The sequence below is a fragment of the Chenopodium quinoa genome, unplaced genomic scaffold (assembly GCF_001683475.1).
Source record: "Chenopodium quinoa cultivar QQ74 unplaced genomic scaffold, ASM168347v1, whole genome shotgun sequence".
Classification (NCBI taxonomy): Eukaryota; Viridiplantae; Streptophyta; class Magnoliopsida; order Caryophyllales; family Amaranthaceae; genus Chenopodium; species Chenopodium quinoa.
This window is the reverse complement of record NW_018745461.1, coordinates 256,597-274,146: the sequence shown is the minus strand read 5'-3', so window position 1 is coordinate 274,146 and position 17,550 is coordinate 256,597. Positions and strand designations below refer to the sequence as shown.

Below are 17,550 nucleotides of genomic sequence, written 5' to 3'. Positions count from 1 at the left end.
TGAATGGAACAGCCTAATCAATTAGCATATATAGCAGTAAAATCTTCTCAAAACTAGCCAACAATTTTAGTAAATGAATACGAACTGAATTGTCAATCACTCGCTAATGTAGTAGCTTTAGCTCCTACAACTCCCAAATTAAGGAAATGAAGTGCGTTTAGATGATAAAAAGTACTACAATCAATTTCATTCATTAATTTCTAATGCAAGTTATGCAACACCTCCAAGCTTCGTACAAAATTGTGGTGAGCCTTCTAAGGATGAACAGAAAAAAAAATGTGATCACACCTCTTTTACTCTCCTTCCCTTCTATCCTCTTCAATAGATGGCAAGTGAAAGCAGTAGTACGACGAGTAGTGTCTCCAAAAGAGGCAATGGAGACTTAATGGGGGCTTTTGATTCATTGGTAGTAGAAATAGGAGGTCCCATATAGTTGGGATTAAGACCTGTTCCAGCACCACCACCAAAGGTCGTAGGAGACATCGTGGTGGGGGAGAAGGGTGTTGCTGTTCCATAGGGGTTTGTTGTTGGTGTGGCTCCTGTCGTGTTAGATGTTATGCTTCCTGCAGTGCTGCAAAATTGGTACTACATAATTAATATAAAAATAATAACTTGCAGAAGTATCTCTTGCTCCTAAGTTCCTTCACACTAATTAGGTTCCCTCCTTCCAAGTTAGCAATTACTGGCTTACAGCACATATTTTCTGTTAGAAATGACGAGGTTTCAAGGTGATGCAGTAGTTTATTAGAGCTAGAAATATAATCCCTTATAGTAGAAGAGGGAAAATGCACATAGAAAGCAGTGTGGAAGTAATTAAGTTATTAGTACTACCAGTTCTGTGCTCCATAAAAAAGGGGTGGAAATTGTAAATGTTGAACCTTGTTAATTGTCGACCATTATTCCAAGGACATGCACAAAAGATGCCTAAAAATTGAGAAAATCAAAAAATAAAATGAAAAGCGCATTTGCAATTTGTAAATGGGCAAGTGGGATGAATAAAATAATACTCCGTAGGGTCAAGCAAGCTCAACTTTTGATGGTAATAAAACACAAAAACTGGAAAATGGTTGGGATGGATGAGATGGGGATGTAGTTGTACAGAAATGGAGTGTAGTATTCCGAAAAAGTAAAAAAAAAAAAAAAAAGGTAAAAGAAAGGAGTCTGGAATTTTGGATGAACAACATGGCACGGTAACATTTACAAGTATCTAGACCTTGTATTGTGTCCCTTTTATAAAGCCACTTGTGGGAAATTAAGGAGTGACAAGGTCACGGGTAGAATTGCATATATCAATTTACCATTAGCAAGGGGGCCATGCAATTTTAATAACTAGTAACATCTGACCCCACTAAATATATATAATTGAATCCATCAATGCAATGACTCACTTATGTTTGTTTGAGCTTTAATTTGAATATTTGGCATCTTCCTACATAGACAGAGTACATACTACCAATTGAATTCAATTTATCATGCTTACTAGAGTGAAACCAATTGCATTCAATACTCCTATTATAGAGCATATAGTGGAGTGAGTACTGAGTAGTGTAGTTATTACAAATACAGTATGTTATTTTAATAATTGGGAAATAAGTTACTCCATCTTTCTTAATAATTATACATGATCAAAAGCATTTTATGCATAATATTGGCCTGGCAAGCATCATTTATACAATCCTATTTGGAGGGAATAGTGTGAAAAGAAAGCCAAGAATAAAGAAGCAACAAATTTAGTAATAAAAAAAAAAAAAAAAAAAAAAAAGGAATAGTAGAGGTACCTACCTTGGAGAAGAAGGGTAAACACAAGATCCATAACCTAATTCCCAAGTAGTCAATGAATGAAAAAGATAAAGTAAATAATAATAATAATGATAATAAATAATGGAAGAAGAGAAAAGAAAAGAGTAAAAACGAACTAGGATCGGTCTTGGCAAGGGTGGCAGTGGCGGAGAATTGACAAGAAGTGGCGGCCATGTGATTACGCTGGTAGAAGCTGTTGAAGGCGTAGGAGGCGTGAGCCTGAAGAGTGTTGGGGAGGAAACAGAGGCCAGACTGTTGAATTGGTCCACAATCAGCACCGGCAGCACATGCGTAATCAAGTGCTGACTGCAATGCATCGTCGTCGGCGCCGCTGCGAGCAACACACCACACACCCTCGGCCACCTGTATCATCATCACTAACACCACCATTACTAGCACTAGTCGTCGTTGTCGTTGTTTTACTTGTCTGTCCATCTCCATATCATTAATCAATTCAGGCTACTCTCTGTTAATGCTTCTTAATTATTAGTTAATCATATGATATGACTACTCCACCTTTACTTCCTCTCTCTGTTTGTAACTCAGCTCATCGATACAAACACACAGATGGATAGAGAGAGAGAGAGAAACAAGTGTTCCAGAACAAGACTGAGAAATGAAAAAGGCAAGTAAAGTAAAGGAAGGAGTAAATCAACAAGCTAACAATGCTGGGCTCCACTTCTACTTCCGTCTTAGCTAGGCTAGGCTTGGCTTGGCTTGGCTTGCCTAAAGAATGTAAAGAAAGCCGAGATGAATAGTGGACTGTCTCACTCTCTGACTGTGTCCTATTTATGGTCTATGTTCAAATATAAACAGGAGGAGAGGACAGAGGAGCTGACACAACCAATCACATATCAAATCACTTTCATAAATTTAGACGAGTACTCCCTCCGTTCCCAATTGATAGTCAAGTATGCCATTTTGGGCACTCAAAATGTTAATCACATTTGTTTTTTTAAGTATCATTAATATTATTTTTTTACCAAAATTCTCTAACATTTGTAAAAATATTTGTGCAAATTTAACTTTACAATATAAATTTTACTTTTCCATGTAATTTAATTACTTTCTCTCTCTACTTTTTTACATATTTAATGTAAATTTATTTTTTCAATGTACTTTATTAAAATTCTCATTAATTCCCGTGATTTTTCTTAAAAAATGACTATCAACCGGGGACGGAGGGAGTAGTAAATATTGATATACTACTTCAATTCTCACATGCTATCCTTTCTCACCCCATTTTACGTTTACCCTTTTTCACCACCTTTCTCACTAGTTACTACTCCTTCCTTTTGTCCTTTATTTTTTGCCACAATTTCTTTTTAAGTTGTTCCTTTAATTTTACCTCATTTAATTTTTAGACATAAAATATCATTTTTTTTACTCTTACAAGAGTTACAACTACCTTATTAACCCATTGTTTCCTCTTTCATCATTGTTTTACAACTAAAAATTAATAAGAGAAAATTGTGAAAAAGACTTTTTAAGTGGTCGATTTTTTTTAAAAATGACATTTTAAGTGAAAACTTGTGAAAAATGACCTTTTAAGTTGTATTTTGTTTGTTTGAGGTACTTGGATAAGCTTGGGTGGTGGTCAACGCCGAAGCTCCAGCGTTAACTATCAAGTGACTTATTTAAAAACTAAAAAAAAAAATCCCCAAACTTCCCTCCTTTCTAGACCTAATCCTTTCATAGTATTCTTACAGAGGTTAAGAAATGAGGGAAATTTGGGGATTTTTTTTAACTAGTTTTGGTCTCGTGCAATGCACGGATTTATAAAGTATGATTTACTAATAATAATAGTTAATAGTTGATTGAAATATAGTTAATTGAAATTAAATGACTTTTGTAAGGTTTTTTTTTTTTTTTTTTTTGAAATTTGAATTTATTAATGTCTATTCTTTGAAAGAATTTATTAAAAGAATTTTAATTTTTTGAGTAGATTTTTTTTTTTTTGAAGTAGAGCATTTTGGAGGGAAAATTATTCACAAAATCATGTCAATTATCTCCGGTGATTACTTTAGTATATAAATATAGATAAGTCACGTGATTAACATACAAACCCATGATTTATCACCATAATAAATATTTGTGTCATTTGCTCATGCTACAAGTAATTTGAAACATACAGAGTACTTGTAACTTGTAAGGTATATCAATGTTGTTACATGTAAAATCAATATGTACACCCTCTGTGCAAAAGAAATGAATTTGACAAATAAATAAACAAATAAACATGTACACCCTTTGTTTAGAGGGAATGATAAAAATAATGAAGTGCTCGTAAATCAGGCATAATAATAAATTTAAGTAAAAAGTTCTTATAATACAAGTACATAATGATAAATTTAAGTATTTTCAAACTAATCTATAAAGAAAATATTATCAAAATGAAGCTTATTAGATTCGTCTCATTATGAACTTTTTTAAATATGTAATTTTTATATAAAAAAATACGCAATTAACGATATTTAGCAATAAGTAAATGATAATCAAAAGTTTTGATCTGATCTGAATTTATTAAGGAATAAGTAATAAGTATCTGAAATAAGTTGTATAGAACAAGTCCCAACTCTCTAGTCTCAAGGTTAAAGGTTTAAACCTCCATCAACTATGTGATTCATTGATAGGGTTCTACTTTGGACACAAGTACCTTAATCTTTGACCATCAGTCAATATTTCAGTCCTTGGGACCTTTTTTTTTTTTGAAAAAAAAAAAAAAAAAAAAAAAAAAAAACTAATCTACATTCACACAACCTATTCATTTTAGGTCCTACAATCAATTAAAATCCAAACTAAATTTCTAAAGCTTGCTAAATACCTTTACATCCCCAAATTTAATCTTGAATTATACATTCATTTCAAGGCTGAGCAGTAAAAATTATATTGCTGTGTGGCACTATGCAGTATGCACAACAGTTGACCACCACTGCACGGGGTTGAATCCACAACACCAACATCCATATTATCTATGCATGAAAACATCCACAAAAAAGTAGTGACTAATATAAAAATAAAAAGAAAATCTAATCACAATTTGTATCTGTAGATTTTGGATATCGCAAAATAAACCGACTATTTTTTCAGTAATTGTATGATCGTGTGACTTCAAAGTGGCTGGATAAACCCACATCACTCCACAGTCCCTCAACTACCCCCCCCCCCAAAAAAAAAAAAAAAAAAAAAAAAAAAAGTGTTAAAATAATGATTAAAAATAAATAAATCCACCAAAATATATTTGGAAAAAAATGAGTATTTTGGGTATGGGGGATTTTTAGGAGTAGCATCAATCTCGTTCACTTTCTTATCCTTTTCCTTTCTTCCCTCTCTGAGCACAGGGATCACTACCCCGCTGAGAAACAAAATGGAGCAGTGACATTTAACCAAAAAAAAAAGGGTACCTTCATCAAGGCTTAGCTTTCTCATAAAACAGAATGTAAGCCTCACAACTGAGGACCTCCTTCAAGGTTGTTTCACGAATATACGAATCACTGGCATGATACCATACAGAAAGTCCTCGTCTATTTTCTTCTTCTGACCTTCCTCTTCGCCTGTCACCTCCTCTGACATAGGCCACATAATGGCCTCCTCTCATTGATCCAGAATGTTCCACCACCCCAATCAAGCGATAAAAGCAATTGTCCCTCTCTGTGGACCTGCAAGTTTGTTCAAGCAACAGATCTTAATATGTACTACGTATATAGTCCTTACTAAACCACACTCACAATAAAGCTAGCATGATACAGAATGCATGCATATTGCAATAAACACAGCTAGAGTCAATCATAAATCCAGCAGAATTTACATGTATAAACTAAAATTTCACTCTCTACATTCAAATGGTTCAACCCACCCTCCTTTTCTTGTCTAAAATTGGGAAACTCCATTATTATGAACTTACATACTGTCTAGTCAACACAAAACCAAAAAAAAAAAAAAAAAAAAAGGGGAAAAAAAAGCTGGTGCCTCAAATTCAAGCATGCTCATGAGGGAGTGCTCTCTCTCTTTTAAAGTGCCAAGTATTTGTAGCACATAAACGTATATATATCAAAACCAGGCAGCAAGGGCAGTAAAAGCAAGTAGCTTAAATGATAGCAACTAACACAAGTACACCAAGAGAATGCATGCATATCATGCTTAAGGATCCCTTCTTTCACCAATACTCAAAATTAAGAAACCTAAGACAAGTGTTTCACTCAATATTCCTAATACTTTAAGAAGCAGTCTCAACTTTAAACTCAAACCATCACAAACAAAGGAAAAGTACTCTGTGAATGAATGCTTTAAAAGGAACTAAAATAAAAAGGTATTAGCTCAATAAAAGTAAAATCTCACATTCCTACCACCTGTAACCTAATAGTGATTCAATTTGATTTTTCTATAAAAATAGGAAACTACTTCATTTGCCTTCCTTGATCTCTTTCTATCTCTCTAAACTCCGTCTTTTTTCTGAAGTTGAGAAAGGAGGGGGGGGGGGTGTTAACTCTCTCAGCTCACCATATTACTGATAAGTGCTACTACATACCATGTCTTTATCCTTTCAGGGTCTCTCAGATGGTATCATATCACAAATTTACTGTAGTGACAACATTTACACTTAGCGAGTATAATTCGTCATCGACCCAGCAAAGCCAGCACATGCTTAAAATTAAAATCAGGAAAAGAGGACATCTAGACCTCTCAAAATATCCGCAAATGGCACAAATAACAGTCCGCAGCAAACATTGTAATTCATCCAATGATAATGTTCTGCATTTCCCTTCTTTCGAATGTTTATTTTTTGCTTTATGAATTTATTTTTACGTAGTATTTTTTTTAAAAAGGTTCCTCATTGATTCGTCATTTTGCTGATCCTAGAAAAGCTCAATTTGTCACTTTTCTGATCCTAGAAAAGTTTTAAAAGTGCATTCAATACTCAATCAAATGACATCCCTGAGATTGGTAGCTTATGTTGATATGTCACTTAACTAATCCTGTCAATCAAACACAATACAGAAACCACTGCTCTCTTTCTTACAGCAAAAGCATATGTGTCATTTAAAACAATCTTGTCAATTTGACACCACATATTACTTCTAAATTCACTGCTATTTTGAAATATCAATAATAACCAGATGCAGGCATCAAACTATCTCCTAACAGGTTCATTCATAGAAATAAAATCTTCAGATAGAAAGTAGGAAGTTGTTGCTTCCACAAACCACAGGAAATAAGACCTTTGAGCTATAGAATAATATCCATGTGCTAATAATTGGTGTACGTTAGGACTACATACAGCTTTATCTGGATTCCATTCGCCTAGAAAGAAAACTATCAATTGGATGTGCAAGGAGCACATACATACAGCAGAAGGTAAATTCAAACAACAAAAATCACATGTATGGGCAAGTAAGCAAATTAAGGGGCAAATGTGCACACAAAAAATGTAAAAAACTGCATAAAACAAGAATGGACAATAAAATATAGGAATAGGCTGGCACCTGCAATCCATATAAGGACCAAGATTAATATATTCCTTAAAGCCAACATGGCCATTCAATTTACTCAGACGGCCACGCGCATCTTGCCCAAATCTTTTCAGATGAATAGTCAAAATAGGAGGAGTCTTGCTGATAAGTATTCGTTTAGTTGCATCTCTCATCACCTTAACACATTTCACATCAACTTCCTCCTCCTCAACCTCTCCTGATTCATGCTCCTCACTTGGTCCAGACGGCCTCTCAATAGGTCCATGGACATCACCAGATTTACCATCTAAATAAGTTTTATCAGACGGCATAGAGCAAACACACGGATCAGAGGCATTGAGATGTGTGGTTTCTGGTTCACGTCTACTTTCTTCTTTTTGTGATAAATTTGGACAAGGCCCATTGATTTTCCCATCATCAAGCTTCTTCAAGTTCTCATCTATCTTAATGCTTCCATTGTCATGAGCAGCCAGAGAGACAGCTGAGGAGTCAGAAACATGATGATTCATTGCTAGCATAGTTTCAGAACTCAAACATACATCACTGGACTTGCTTCTTTGGACTGATGCTGTTTTCTGCTGATTCTCCATCATTCTTTGGCGTCCTTCTTTCAGTAATTTCGTACAGTTTTCACAATGCCAAGCATGTTCACCAGACAAAAGTTCAGGCTTTATGAAATGCGCCAAACAAGTCTCCACGGATACTGGTGAATCTGTATCATCAACTTCATCAGGATCAGACTCAGTGCTGTTCCCTGCTAGAAATCCATTGGCCAAACCATCACTAACCGGGACACTATTCATTCCCGCCACAAGATCTTCAGGCTCATTAAACAAATCACCTAGGCCATCAAATCCAAGACTATCTTCTCCATCAACTACAGCTGAAGAAGAAACTTCAGCATCTACCTTCATCTCTTCTTCCCCATCCATGAGACCATCTTCCTTGTAGGTCAGCAACAAAATCTCATTGTCCTGTACCTGCACCGGTTGCTCTTCAACCCAATCATTAACTGTAGACTCCAACTTAAGATGCACATTCTCAGGGTGCACACTAAAGTCACCAACAGACTTGGCTGTAAATAGCACCGAGACAACACCATGATTGTCTCCCTCCATTGCAGAAACTTGAGACAAACTAGCTTCAAAACTTGAATTGGCTGTATCGTGAATAGAAAGAGTATCATGGTCCCCATCATGGCTTCCAAGATCTTGAGTAACAGAAAATCCCTCCTTCTCAACAGAATTTGGATCATCTGACAAGGACACTGGCTCGACATAATCCATCCAACAAAAACTATCAGCTTCTTGAGCATCATCACTTTGGGGAAAGGGTTTATGATAGTCCAACCACGGCATGCCATCAGCATCCTGAGCAACACTATGTGGCAATTGAGCACTATCGTTGTCGGATTTGATGGAGTTACTATCTTGACTCATCAAAGTACTTCTAGGAACCAAGTTACAGGGTTCAACAAAGTCCACTGATAGAGCATAGCTAGGAGACCCACCATAGAAGCCAGAAGAGGACTCGGTACTGATTGAAGTATTACAGCCACTAGGAGCAGGCCCCATATTATCCTTCAAACCAGAAGAATCCATGCTTGTTGCAGTATTACAATCACCAGGAGCAGACTCTAGATCTTCATTTTTATTCAGTTTTGGGCGATTCCTTCCACCTCTTTTAGGAGGCAACTTTGTTTTCTTTGCTCGATGAACTGGTTGAGCTTTCTTAGACAAAGGTTTCTTCATCGGCACAGAAAGTGACAGGTCCAGGAATGGCTCATACACCACAGATGAGTGCCCACATTCAACACAACAGACAGTGCTTGAAGTTTGTCCCCCAAATATGGCATCAACAAATGTAGAATTCACAGGTACAGATCTCCCATTTCCAGGTGAAGAACCAGCTAATTTTTTTGCATGCAAATCTTCAGAAGACAGCCCATCAAGCAAACAACGCAACAATTCATGACTGTCCTGCTGCTGAAATCCTTTAAACTGAGGAGCTTTTGCACAAACACAACCAAACAATGATTTGGGATTTATTACATTTTTCACACCTGACTCAGGGCTAGATTCAACAAAAAATTTCTTCAAAGCACTCATTAATGGACCTGTGGACCCTTCAAACTTTAGCAAATTATCCCGCAATATATCCATAGCTAGCAGGTTCTGCATGACAGAATTGAAAAAACATGTATTCCCAAGATTAACCAACCCTCTAACTGCATTAAAATCTTTTCCATTCACAACATTGATTGCTTTGCTTTCCCCTTTCACTTCACTGATAACAGTACCACTTCCAAACCAAATATCTTCCACATCCACTGAAGGCACTTTTGATGACTGCTTTTTCAATAGTTTGACAATATCTAGGTAAAAATCTTTATGTTCACCAGTGGCCTCCACTTTATCTACAGGAAGAAGTGTGCTACAAGGAAAACACCACCTTAAATGAGGATTCTCTACTTGGATTACCAATGGATGCCGACTTTGTTTTGCATGCCTAAGCGCATGACTTTGTGGGCTATTTGGTAAGCCAACACCTCCACAGGAAAAATGCCCACATTGTAAGCAAATCCAAGTGGCTTTATTAGCTCTTGAATCAGAAGCACCTTTCTTTTTACTGTGTTTTCCCCTTCCTTTACCAGCCTTTCGGTCGTTCACTCCCTCCCGGCAATCTTGGCATCCAGTGGACTCGGCAGCCTCAATTTTCGAAGAAACACTCTCCAAGTCAACAGCCTTGTCAAGATGGACGCAAACTGTCCTCTCCTGATTCTGCACAGATCCATCAGTAGCAGCCACGGAATTCTGATCATCTTCATGAGTTATAGCCTTTGGGGAAGACGTAGAAACACGCTTATCCTTCTCCTTCTCCTTCTCTTTCTCCTTATGGGCATTACGAGCCGCCTTCTTTTTAACCTTTTTCCCCATTATGTCCTATTAACCATATTAGAGAAAAATACAGGGATGCACACAATAATCAATGCTCAAAACCAAAGGACTCGAAATAAAGCGCAAGTTTGCAAAGAACCCATAGAATAGAGAACCCCGCCCAGGGCCATGGGTTCAAGTGCTAAACCTACGAGCTGAGCCTGATTAAGAGTAGGCTCAACTCCCAACCCTAAATAAATTTTGGCTTCGATTAGGTTTGAAAGAAGCAACAAATTAACAACTAAATTTAACTCAATTATCAAATAAAATCCTTCTCGCTTAAGAATATCAACACAAATTGCATAAAGTAGTATTCTATGAACAAAATCGCTGGTTATAAGCATTCGTAATTTGAGCAATAATAAGCAATAGTTCAATAATCCACCTAAGAAGAACCCTAAATCCAGTATAATAACAAGTAAATTAACGATAGGATGAAATTAAACCCTACATAGTTGATTGATATTCAATGATTGATATAAAAGATGTTACCTGACGACAAGCAGCTTCAAAGGAGAACTCAGAGTACGCTTCAATGGAGGAGAGAGGGGAGGTGCAGCGTATATATTATTAATTATTAGTGAAAGGCTCCGAAAGAAAAATAATGAAAACATAAACATGATTAATGTCACTCACCAGATCCATATACTGTAATATCATACGAGTATAAATTAGGGTATGATTAATTCACCTCGTTTTTGCTTATCTTGAGTGATATCGTTTTTTTTTTTAATTTATTATTTATTTATATAATTTTAATTTTCAGGTTTTTCAAAATAGAAAATCAAAAATAGAAAATTAGAAAAAAGTGTCATTATGTTAACTTATTACCAATTCATGGTCTGATTTAACTCAACTTTAGTGTTATACATAAGGTTGTTCACATTATGGTACGGTTAATTGTTAGACAGGTTACTCAAAAACACAAACCGTAACCGTGTTGTTAAGAAATGGTTTATTCTAACAATTAATTATTTCTTAACAGTACAATTACCTCTTAACCGCTAGCCATTAAATAAATTTTAAATCTTAGATCAAATTTTTTGCTTTTCCAAGAGTTTTAGCTCTAATACAGAATTACTCTGATTCGTATATTTCTTTCAAAAAAAAAAAGGAATTACTTCGTATATATAAACCATAATAAGCTCCAATTAGTTAATTACAAACCGATAAAGATTTATATATATATATATATATATATATATATATATATATATATATTTTGGAAGATTAACCATTATCAGTTAACCGTTTACTCAAAAGTGTACGTAACCGTAACCATTAACTGCTATATTTACTGATTCAGTTAATCATAATCGCTTATTTTTAAAGGTACGGTTGATTAATCTATAAAACAAGTCGGTCATATAGGTTAACGGATACGGTAAACGGTTATGGTTTTTTGTTTCACACTCCTAATTAAACGTACACTAAACTATAATATTCTTCTTTTTGTTAAAATATCTCGATGTTATAACCCCTCAATTAATATTTTGTAAATCTCTTCCTCTATCTTCTATGATACACATTAATATCTTAAATAGATTTGCTGGTTGGTCTATTTTTAATTTCTTACCATTTTTTTTTGTAGGGAAATTTCTTACCATTTAAGGAATCATTTGCGTTGTAATTATATATGACAACGTGATGTTCATTATTTTATTTTCTGTTCTTATATTATAAAGATTACTCAAAATTTTCAATTGTATGAGACATAAGACGTGGCATGAGGAGTAAGATTTATGATTCAACACGCATAGACCAAGTAGACACTAGACAAGCATTAGTAATTATAAGTTACATTTGAGTATAAAGATGCTTATATCCTTTTGGCATCTAAATTTCTTAACTCTCAAGTAGACAAGGCTCAAGAGAGCAATTATGGGTAATTCTCCTACGGCTTACATCATTTTTCTCATCGTTGTCCTTCAACTTGTAATTAGTTCAAAGGTTAGTTGATTCCTCCTCCTTGAACTGGACTCATCTCATACAATTCTGGTGTTTGTGTTTGTCGATCTTGCCAACATGTTCATCGAACATAAATTGTTCATAATCATGGATTTGCGTTTGTCTTGCCAACACGATTACCGAACATAAATTGTTCATAATCATATGTTTTTTTATTTTCAAAGAGAGGCTTTCAGTTGTTTATCTCCTATTGTTTAAAGTTAGTTCATACAAGTATTTTATAATTCAATTCGTATTTGACCTAAGAAACCACTTTTCTTAGAAGTTTGGTTCCTTTGTTTGATCTAAGAAACAAGAAAAAAGGGTGGTTTCTAATCCTAAGAGACTGTTGAGATATAAACCATATTTTATATGGTCTCTTAGGCATATTTGGAATGGTTTATGAATTATGAGGCTTGTAGTAGTGCCTTATGTTTGTTTCGTTGGGTGCCATTTATATCTGTAATGATTGTAGAAACTTGCGAATGTTGATAAGATACTCGTATTATATATGCAAGTAAATCTTATTAATATTTAGTAACAAATTAGCAATATATACAATTGACTATTAAATGTTAGTTTACGCTAGAAATGAAAATTATTAGCTAAAAATACTTCATATATGTACTATTTCTATTCTTTTTACTACGTATCATTTTAAAAAATCCACTGTGTAATTAATTGGGTACTCAAATTTTATATCCTCAGGCTGGTGAGGAAGGATCTTGCCCATTAGAAGGTATTATATATCTATATGATTAATTTTTATTTTATACAGTATGTAATTTAAAGGTTTTAAATTGATATCCAATATAACTATGTGGCTTTGACAAAGTTAAATATTATGCAGAATGTCCAAATGAGTGCGGAAGAAGGTGTGAACTAGCTTCAGCATACGATACATGCATCAAATATTGTTATATATGTTGTATTAAATGCTTATGTGTTCCATCTGGAACGTATGGCCATAAAGAAGAATGTCCATGCTACAACAATTGGAAAACACGCAAAGGCACCTCTAAATGTCCTTAATTTTGTAATTAGTGATATATACTAATTATAATAAAAGTCATCCTTTTTTGTTTCTCTAATATTACATAGGGTGCATAGTAAATTATATGTATACAAAAGTTCCCAGGTCTATAGTTGCTTTGGCTCATATCTTGGCGGGTTTGGCGCGTTGGGTGATTTACTTTGTTTCCGTTTTTAGTTTGTTTGTTGCTTTGTTTGTTTGTAAGTTCTTTTGTATACATCGAATCGAATGAGAGGTATATTACCACATCATGAGTTCATGACATACAAGTATACACATCAACAATCAACTACCCTGAAGAAGTTGAAACTCACTTTCACTAATATTGTTGAACAAGTAATGTGCTTAGAAATAATTATACATCAAATCTTTTCGAAGTGATCTATAAATTAAACTTTTTTTAATGACCTCGTAATAGATAGTCAAATGACAATAATAGGTCAACTTATCCAAATCTAAAGTCACAAGCGGTCCATTATATAATACGGAGTGTATCTTATAATTCAATAGAACCATGGGCGGATCTAGGGGGGTTTCAGGGGGTTCATTGAACCCCCAGATTTTTTGAAAAAAAATTATAAGTTTTGATTTTTTTTTTAAAAAAAAGAAAAAAAAATAAGGTTAAAACAAATTTTTTGAAATAAATAAATAAATATGTAACTCTGGCACATTGGTAAGGGAGAGACTAATAGAGTAGTGAGGCTCTTTTTGATCATGGGTTCGAGACCAACCACCCTCATTTTTTTTCCCCCTTTCGATATCTTCCGTTGTTCTTCATGAGTTAGTCCATAGTTGGGTCAATAATTTTAGGAGTAGTATGTTGGTCATTTTGTTAAGTTAGAGAGTCAAATGAATTTAGAAGTTAATGAGTTTATTTAGTGGGTTAAACATGGCATTATACATTTAGTTTTTAATCTTATTATTTGTTGTTTGTTAGCCTACATATATGGCTCTTGTATTTGGTGAATTAAGCATGAAGAAATATTATGAGTTCTTTATTTTACTTGCTTCATACTTATCGAATATTATTATTGTTTTTATCCTTTAGTACGTATTAGTTTCAACAGTCCTCTTATTCCTCTACTCCTCTTAATTCTTAAATCATTATTTGTTTGTAAATTAGTGATAATTAGATTAATTATTGATTTGTTTAATTAGTTTTGATATATTGTTGACGTACAAATTGAATTTAGAAACTTAGAATTTAAAATTTTTACTTGGTCTTTTAATTGATAATTAGAAAAAAAATTCATTATCAAATTTGTGTTTATTGGGGACTTGGGATTTTTGTTTTTCGTGTAATATTGATTTTTTGCAATATAATTATAGATATATCATTTGTAGAAGTAGTAATGTTTTAGCACGCTTTAAAAGTATAAAACTCGAAGAATGCTTTTGTAGGTTTTTTTTTTCATTTATTATTTTATAACTGTTTAATCCATCTATTTGTAATAAAAAATTTGAACTTATATATTGAATATTTAATTAATATATGTTTGTTTTTTAAGATTCCGAACCCACAGTTCGGAATTCCTGGATACGCCACTGAATAGAACCATAAACAATCCATAAATTATATTAGTAATTGTATCATATTTGTAGGACAATATGATATTTGAATTAATTATTGTAGCAAAAATCTAGTGTTAAATCGATAATATTGTAGCAAATGTGAATTAATGCTTTATTGTTTATTGCAAATCTATTTGACTATATACGGATTTTTGTTTGTTTTAAAACATTAATTGCTTTACTACTAATTACAATTCTACAATTGCTTTTAAAAAAAATATTATAATTGAACAATATAATGCAAAACCCCTAAACTTTGAATCGATATATTTTTCTTGTCATATATATTTGTCCATGTTAGCAAGATAGTCACTAAACTATAGCATAGTCAGCAATGAAAAAAGACACTAAACTTTGCCTGCTCAACAAAGAAGTCTATAAACTTTGTTGACTCAAGAAATTTCAAGTTTCCCAACTTGAGAAACAAAATCTGTTTCTCAAATGGGTACTTTATAATGGTTACTTTATAGTTTAGTCTTTTCACGCAAACTACTAGGATTACAAACATATTTTACTTATATTTGGCTTGGAAGACGTTAAACAGGGGTTATCTATCTCCTCAACAATGGAGGTTGAAGAAATTAATGGAGAAAGACAAACACCCACCATTTAGGGTCAATCAAGCCCTTAATTAATACTCCTTATGTCCCACAGTATAGTTTCTGTTTTCTTATTTTGAAATCCAAAATATTGTTCATGTTTCTATTTTTGGATAGTACGTAAATACCCCTCATTTTTTTTACTATATACATCATACTTCCTACATTACCCTTGAATTTTGCACATATCTTATATTTTTTTTCTACTTTTTCTCTTTAACTTTTGTTTATAATTGTACTTTTCACTTTTATTAATGTATTTCATCCACTTTCTCCTCATATCTCTTAAATACCGTGAAAAAACACAGACAGGAACTATATATTGGGATGGAAGGAGTATATTTTTCTTAGGGTTTTTCATTAAATCCAAAAATGGTAGTGTTGAGGTTTGTTGTGGTATTAGGCCTAGCGTTTGTTGTGGTTGTCTGCATTCGTCTGCCATCGATATTGAGAATGAAAAAAGGGAGGTCGAAGAAATGGAAGTTTGATGATTAGGGTCTGTTCACTTCAGCTTAATTTCAGTTCAGTTCAATTTAGCTCCAATCAGTTAAGTTCAGTTCAACTCCTAATTTCCTTCTCTCATTAATATTCATTTCAGCTCTATTCAATTCAGTTCCAATCAGCTCAGTTCAGTTGAGTTTAACTCCAATTACTTTAGTTTTGTTCAATAAATGTGAATAAATCCTTAGTTTTTGTAAAAGCATTAAAACAATAAAAAAAAGTTGCTCAAAATTATAACATTGCCATTTGAAATACGAAATTTGTTACCGGGCGCCTTTATTACTCACTGTTGATAAAAAGTACTCGTAATTGCTACCTGAATCGTTTAGTCATTGACTCATTAGTGGTAGAGGGACTAAAATGCAACACTTAAAAAAGTTGAGGGACTCAATGGAAATAACTCAAAAAAAAGAAGAAGAAGAATAAAGGAGGACATGAAAAGCAAAGACGGCTGGGAAAATCAGCAGCATCAAGTCTAAAAAGCAGAGGAGGAGGATTGGATTGGATCTCCTGAATTGTAAATTGTAAGGGGTAAAATTCCTGAATTTATCTCTCCTTCCTTTGTTTTGTGGATTTGTAATTTGGTTAAATAGTTTGTTGCAGGTTCTCTCACTTTCCTCCTAATCGCCTTCTTTGCTGCTGATACAATGACTCATATCCTTGATTTTATTCTGTTTTACTATTAAATTAATGATTGTATGAAGGAATGGGATTTGTATTTCTGTGTTTCCTTAACAAAATAGTTTGAACGTGGTAACCAGAGAGAAAAAGATCGTGAAAGAGCTCAGTCACGCGGCGGCGCCGGTAAGAAGGGTGGCAAGAATGATGGCCTCACTCCCGAGCAACGCCGCGAAAGGTTTCTTCTTTTTTTTTTTTTATAATTATTTTCAAATTCCAGTTTGTGATTTGATTATTGATTTGGGTTGGTGATGTCTGATGTAGGGATGCAAAGGCACTTCAAGAGAAGACGGCCAAGAAGGCCTCCGGTGGCGGCCAAACTATTGGTGGAGGTACCACCACCAACAAATAACACCCTATTATAATAATCCCTTATTACTACTCTTTATTATAACTATAATAATAAATTCATACTCTCTATGTCATGTCTGTTTTTTCAATCAATCAAGGATTCTCAGTTAAGTATGTTCTCTTGTGTTCGTGGTTTTCTAATAACGATTCCTCGTGTGTACTCTTTATCTTTTTTAATTGCTACTTCTACTTATATTCACACTCTATTGTGCCATTATAGAGTGGTAGTTCGAACAATGCTTTAATTGCTATTTCCATTACAATTCAAAAGGAAACCTCTCATCAACTTCCTTTTTGTAGTCTTTATTAGCTTCTCCAATGATTTTTTAGTTTAGAAATATTCCATTTTTTTTTTTTATACAATAATTCTTAACTGAAGCAGATGAATTATATTTATGGCAACTATAAATCATATTACAGATAAGTTTTGGGCTCTTTTAGAATTTTCATGTAAAGGGAATAGCTTTTATGTCTGAGGCTCTGAACAATTCTATGTCTGCCAATCTGTTTCTTTGTGACAATTGAACGTTTCACCTCCAATTTGTTATGTTCATGTTAGATTTCTTGGTGCATTCCAAATTTTAAGGCCATGCTTATTCAAGTAGATAGGTACATCAGTGGTGCTGATATAAAAGAGATTATCTTGTGTATTTGTTTAATAG

General features: G+C 33.9%; 4 protein-coding genes across 7 annotated transcripts; 2 read left to right on the top strand and 2 right to left on the bottom strand.

Annotated features, from left to right (window-relative positions):
• Positions 1-6: 6 nt before the first annotated feature.
• Positions 7-2,744, bottom strand: LOC110714746 (PLASMODESMATA CALLOSE-BINDING PROTEIN 3-like). Its single transcript, XM_021893287.1, has 3 exons — positions 1,917-2,744; positions 1,783-1,816; positions 7-571 (listed from the first exon to the last, which is right to left on the bottom strand). Exons 1-3 carry the CDS (start codon positions 2,239-2,241, stop codon positions 319-321), a joined length of 612 nt encoding a protein of 203 aa, XP_021748979.1. The 5' UTR covers positions 2,242-2,744; the 3' UTR covers positions 7-318.
• Positions 2,745-4,518: 1,774 nt separating this feature from the next.
• On the bottom strand, positions 4,519-10,987 carry LOC110714711 (ubiquitin carboxyl-terminal hydrolase 2-like). The gene is made up of 3 exons (XM_021893240.1): positions 10,700-10,987; positions 7,284-10,213; positions 4,519-5,459 (listed from the first exon to the last, which is right to left on the bottom strand). The coding sequence occupies exons 2-3, from the start codon at positions 10,205-10,207 to the stop codon at positions 5,210-5,212; spliced, it is 3,174 nt and encodes a 1,057-aa protein (XP_021748932.1). The 5' UTR covers positions 10,208-10,213; positions 10,700-10,987; the 3' UTR covers positions 4,519-5,209.
• A 1,065-nt stretch (positions 10,988-12,052) lies between these two features.
• LOC110714998 (peamaclein-like) lies at positions 12,053-13,440 on the top strand. Its single transcript, XM_021893562.1, has 3 exons — positions 12,053-12,157; positions 12,863-12,893; positions 13,005-13,440. The coding sequence occupies exons 1-3, from the start codon at positions 12,089-12,091 to the stop codon at positions 13,184-13,186; spliced, it is 282 nt and encodes a 93-aa protein (XP_021749254.1). The 5' UTR covers positions 12,053-12,088; the 3' UTR covers positions 13,187-13,440.
• A 2,820-nt stretch (positions 13,441-16,260) lies between these two features.
• LOC110714863 (putative SERF-like protein) lies at positions 16,261-17,174 on the top strand. Of its 4 annotated transcripts, none has more exons than XM_021893412.1 (4): positions 16,261-16,390; positions 16,463-16,513; positions 16,610-16,715; positions 16,802-17,174. In XM_021893412.1, the coding sequence occupies exons 2-4, from the start codon at positions 16,507-16,509 to the stop codon at positions 16,887-16,889; spliced, it is 201 nt and encodes a 66-aa protein (XP_021749104.1). In that variant the 5' UTR covers positions 16,261-16,390; positions 16,463-16,506; the 3' UTR covers positions 16,890-17,174. The 4 variants fall into 4 exon arrangements, with proteins under 4 accessions (XP_021749104.1, XP_021749102.1, XP_021749103.1 ...); XM_021893410.1 differs by having other exon boundaries at positions 16,269-16,390; positions 16,453-16,513; XM_021893411.1 differs by having other exon boundaries at positions 16,274-16,383; positions 16,453-16,513.
• Positions 17,175-17,550: the final 376 nt, after the last annotated feature.